General features: G+C 37.0%; 1 protein-coding gene across 1 annotated transcript in view; it reads left to right on the top strand.

The window, feature by feature from the left end:
* Positions 1 to 1,725: 1,725 nt before the first annotated feature.
* Positions 1,726 to 4,716, top strand: part of LOC103780974 (myosin-IIIb-like) — a gene marked incomplete at both ends in the record, with an annotated part of 20,458 nt that continues 17,467 nt past the window's right edge. Inside the window, 2 exons of the mRNA XM_008948679.1 lie at positions 1,726 to 1,909; positions 3,566 to 3,700. Coding sequence (XP_008946927.1) covers positions 1,726 to 1,909; positions 3,566 to 3,700 — 319 coding nt within the window. The remainder of the gene's footprint in view (positions 1,910 to 3,565; positions 3,701 to 4,716) is intronic.

The following is a 4,716-nucleotide window of genomic DNA, read 5'->3' as shown; positions in this document are numbered from 1 at the left end:
CTGATGCTGGAAATAGCAAAGAGGTAAATAAGACAGCAGATTTTTAAAATTATTTCAAGCAGGTTTGCGGATATCAGACATGCTTAGAAATAAATGGCTCAAAGCATAAAATTCAAGGGTATGTTTGAGGTGCTAGTTAATCACAGAATCACAGAATGTTAGGGGTTGGAAGGGACCTCCAGAGATCATTGAGTCCAACCCCCCTGCCAGAGCAGGACCATCTAGTCTAGGGCAGGTCACACAGGAACCCATCCAGACGGGTCTGAAAAGTCTCCAAGGTAGGAAACTCCACGACCTCCCTGGGGAGCCTGTTCCAGTGCTCTGGAACCCTTACAGTAAAGAAGTTCTTCCTCATGTTGAGGTGGAACTTTTTGTGCTCCAGCTTGTGACCATTACCCCGTGTCCTATTGCAGGGCATAAGTGAGAAGAGATTGCCCCTTCCTTCCTGACACCCAGCCCTCATATATTTATACACATGAATTAGATCCCCCCTAAGTCTTCTCTTCTCCAGACTAAAAAGCCCCAGGTCTCTCAGCCTCTCCTCATACGGCAGGGGTTCCAGTCCCCCAGTCATCCTCATAGCCCTATAGTTGATCCGTCTCCAAAAATCAAGAGCTTTTTGCAGTCACTGTGGGTTTCGTCTTCAGTTGCTTTTGTCAGGATCACTTCCTTATTTTTCTTGTTCAGTTTGTTCATGGATCTTTTAGGTAAGTGTACAGGTAGCTGAAGTGGTCTACCTGCTGACAGCCACCAAATGGGCAAATAGTCTTTTCGTAGAGAAACCATAAACCTAGACAGCTTCCCTAATGGTGAGTTCTATAAGAAGGTTAAGTTAATCTCATCTAAAACTTCATCTTTCCTTTCTTTAATTCCAGTTCAGGGGCATCATTTAACTTCTCACTACTTCAAATGAGATCTTAAAATGGTCTTGTCATTTTCCTAATCACCAGAACTTGCCATCTGTGTAATTCCAGGAGTTGGAATCAGCCCTTTCTAAAGGCTGCAGTGATCTATTTCTCACTCAGGGGTGTTTGGGGAAACGACTCCCCTGACCAAGAGATCTCGTGAAGGTGGAGATGCAGTCAGCTAGCATAACACACTCTGAAACACAGAGATGGAGACAATTGCAGTTGTTGAGAAACATCTCTAGTGATGAATGTCACCCTCATGGTGTACCTAATTGTTGTGCTGGTTTCTATTTTATGATACCAGCCAGCCCAGTCTTAACTTTTATTAAGCTAGTTATACATAGCCCTGTTGTGGATATGTCAGGTATGATGGGGTGCTATACCTGCTGAATGCTTGTCTGGCAGTTATCCACAGAGCATTAGACAAAAACAGGCTAAAAGCATGGCATGTCTTTTTAATGCCCAAGAAATAGGGCCTAATTTAATGAGCTATGTTAAACCAGTTGTGTAAAATGTCCATTAAAAGAACATGCAGTAGAGAGAGGGATCAGTTTTTGTCAGAACTTGTTCAGATGTGTTCAGAACGATGCAGTGTATGGGGTAATGTTTGAAGCAAATAATACATACAGCAAGGTAAGTAAAAAGAGGAGGTCCCCAGAGTTTTCTTTCCATTCCTTCATTTAGTGGTCTTATCTTTCTGTCTGGTTTTCATTTGTGATAGCTGGATTTCTTCTCAAATTAGGACAATATATAATTTCTTTATTGTCAGATACCTTCTTTGGTATAGAGAACTGTATGTGTCTTCTTTGTTTTCCAGGAAGCCATTTTATGGATTGTTTCAGTATAATTCCAGTATGATTGGACTAGAATCATTAGCCGATCCCTCGGATACCTGGGAAATTATAGAGACTATTGGGAAAGGCACTTATGGTAAAGTCTATAAGGTTACCAATAAGAAAGATGGGAGTCTGGCTGCAGTAAAGATTCTGGATCCTATCAGTGTAAGTAAAAATATTAAACTGTAACTTCATTTTTAATCTAGAAGAATTCTCAAACAGAGTTGAAATGTAAATCAAATGTGTAAAATACTAAAAGCAGCCTGAAGTGAATGATTTTGCAGAATTCATTGACAGAAGGAATTTGTTACCAGCACCTGAAAACTGCAATTTACAATTTCATCACCACCTATGTTATCTGAAGACAGCATTTGCCTAGTTTCTTTTTTAGGTCTGTCTGATTCTTCTGGTACAAACTTAGATATCTGTGCTTGAAGCATGAAAATAATAAGACGGCACAGAGGCATTCCATTTAGGGGCCTGCTGTAGCAGGGAAAATACAGATGACATTAATTTTAACATTCTTATTTTATTCTGCGTACTCTCTGAAGGAATTATTTTTCCCATCACAGAACTACTGTGAACCTTAGAATATTTTATAGTTACCTATACCTGTTCTAAGTGGATAATACTGCAAGGCAATAGTTAAGATAAAAACAGAAAAGCACAGCCCAAATTCTCCAAGGTAGTTCTGTGCCAGCTCCAGTTTTAGTGGGTGTTAAATGCCTAGCTTCCCTTGAGAATCAAGGCCCTAGTTTTCAATGGAAGATTTAATTGGCAGCTGCTCAGATTGGATCAAGCTGGAGTATGGTCATGACAGCTGGGCTAAAATTATTTACCGGAAAAAGTTAAGTTTCTGTCATCTACCACTACTGAAATTCATCTTGGTATTCTGTATAAACCTGAAGAAAGTATATAAATAAGATTATATCCTTTTTAGCAAAATGAAAAAAAAAAGGCAAAATGCACCTAAAAGCTTCCATTTTCTAATAATCACAGTTTATGCAGAACAAGGAAAGATTCAGTGCTCAAGAACTGTTCTGAGTTCTGGCCTGTGTGCTGATATCAAACAGTATTTTGTAATTGTCACAGAATTCTTTCATTAACAAATACTTAGTAACATTTGCTTATTTCATGGGTTTTGTTTTGTCTCTTTTTAATCGTTTCTGGTGTATATCTTCTCACAAGTATGTCTTTGTTTTTTACTGATATTCCCTTTGAAGTTTAGTGAAATTGTTCTGTTTGGTCCCATCTGATGACCATAGAAAAAAGAATTATTCAAAGTTCCTTATATTTACATTAATTTACACATTAAAAATACACATATAAAAACAAGTATAAAAATAATACATGTATAAACTCTTCTTGAGACAACTGAGCAAAATTAGGTATTATTTTTATTTTTCCCGTTAAGTATATTGTACACTGAAAGAATCCTTGGAAAACAACTGCCTGCTTTACACAGAATTCACATTTCTGTATGTAAAAATAGCAAAAGTGGCATGAATTGACAATTAAATTTAAGTATTAGAATTGCAGAATCATAGAATCCTTTAGGTTGGAAGAGACCTTTAAGATCATCAAGTCCAACCATTAAGCCAGCACCACTAAGTCCTCTGCTAAAACAGATCAGAATCTGTCAGGGTTGGAAGGGACCACAAGGATCACCCAGTTCTGTGAGTAGTTTCAGGTGCATTAAAGTAAAACCATTTAAAAATACAAACGAATTAAAAATGGTTCTTTTTATCCATGAATCTGTTCTTGCTTTGTATTGGTCTTGCTGTGTTTAAACGTTCTGTATGTTTGTGATTTTTTATTTAGGATGTAGATGAAGAAATTGAAGCAGAGTATAATATTTTGCAGTTTCTTCCCAATCATCCTAATGTTGTTAGATTTTATGGGATGTTTTACAAAGCAGATCAATATGTGGGAGGACAACTCTGGCTAGTACTTGAGGTAAAAACACTTTCATAACATTACATCTTAAATAGCAAATGTTTGGTTTCTGTTTTTTATTACTAGAAAAGCCACAGGCTTTCATAATTCTCTGAATGGGGCTATTAATCAGAGGACTGGCAATAGATGATGTGTGGTAGCCTACAACTGGAAATCACATCCAGACTTAAGTTTGTTTAATAGGGGATGTCCTTCCATTTTATTTCTGTTCAAGTTGCTACAGTTTGCCTCCAAAACAAGCAAATCCTTTTTATAAGAATGGTTTGCCTAAAAACAGCTTGCTGGTTGTGGTTTGTTTTTTTGTGTTTTTTTTTTTTTTTTTTTTTTTTTTTGGGGTTTTTTTTTTTTTTTTTTTAATGTTGGAGGAAATACAAGACATTTCTCTAAACTTTTGAAGAGCTCTCAAGCACTTGAGGGGAACGTAAAAGATGCCAGTCCACAAATATGCTGTCTATTGCAAAAGTGAACAGAGGAAAATCTAATAGGAAAGTTTGTTTTATGGTAATTTAAAACTAGAGGTTGGTTGAAAATCCAGCAGCAGACATGCCTCCTCTTAACTCTTCTTGTTCAGTGGCAACAGTATTCTTGTGATGAAGAATGTATCTGGGGGGTCTTGTTGCCATTTAAGTGACTGCCAAAGATTGTTTTAAGATGAGGTTTTCTTTTAGGTGTTTTCAGCTCTTAATTGCTACAGAACTTTGCACAAGTTCATGAACAGTAACAAGCCATTCAGACGTTTCTCTCTGTTGCAACTAGACTGGTAAAAGTTAGCGTTCACTTTTTAATTACTGATCATTTTAGAAATGCCATTCCCTGTTCTCAGATGCTGACTGGAATCAGGATAGAGGATCTTTATTTCCACTTGAAGTTGTGGAATCCCAAAAATAGATCTAGCTTCTATGTAATGCAGAATTATGTAGCTTGAATTAAAACTTTTGGATGTGTTTCATCTTAAATTTCAGTAACTATTAAAAGAGGAGCTTTCAAGGATTTTTGTTGTGTTGTTTTTTGCTGTA

This window comes from Merops nubicus, unplaced genomic scaffold, assembly GCF_000691845.1.
Source record: "Merops nubicus isolate BGI_N331 unplaced genomic scaffold, ASM69184v1 scaffold19201, whole genome shotgun sequence".
Classification (NCBI taxonomy): Eukaryota; Metazoa; Chordata; class Aves; order Coraciiformes; family Meropidae; genus Merops; species Merops nubicus.
This window is presented reverse-complemented; position numbering and strand designations above follow the sequence as displayed.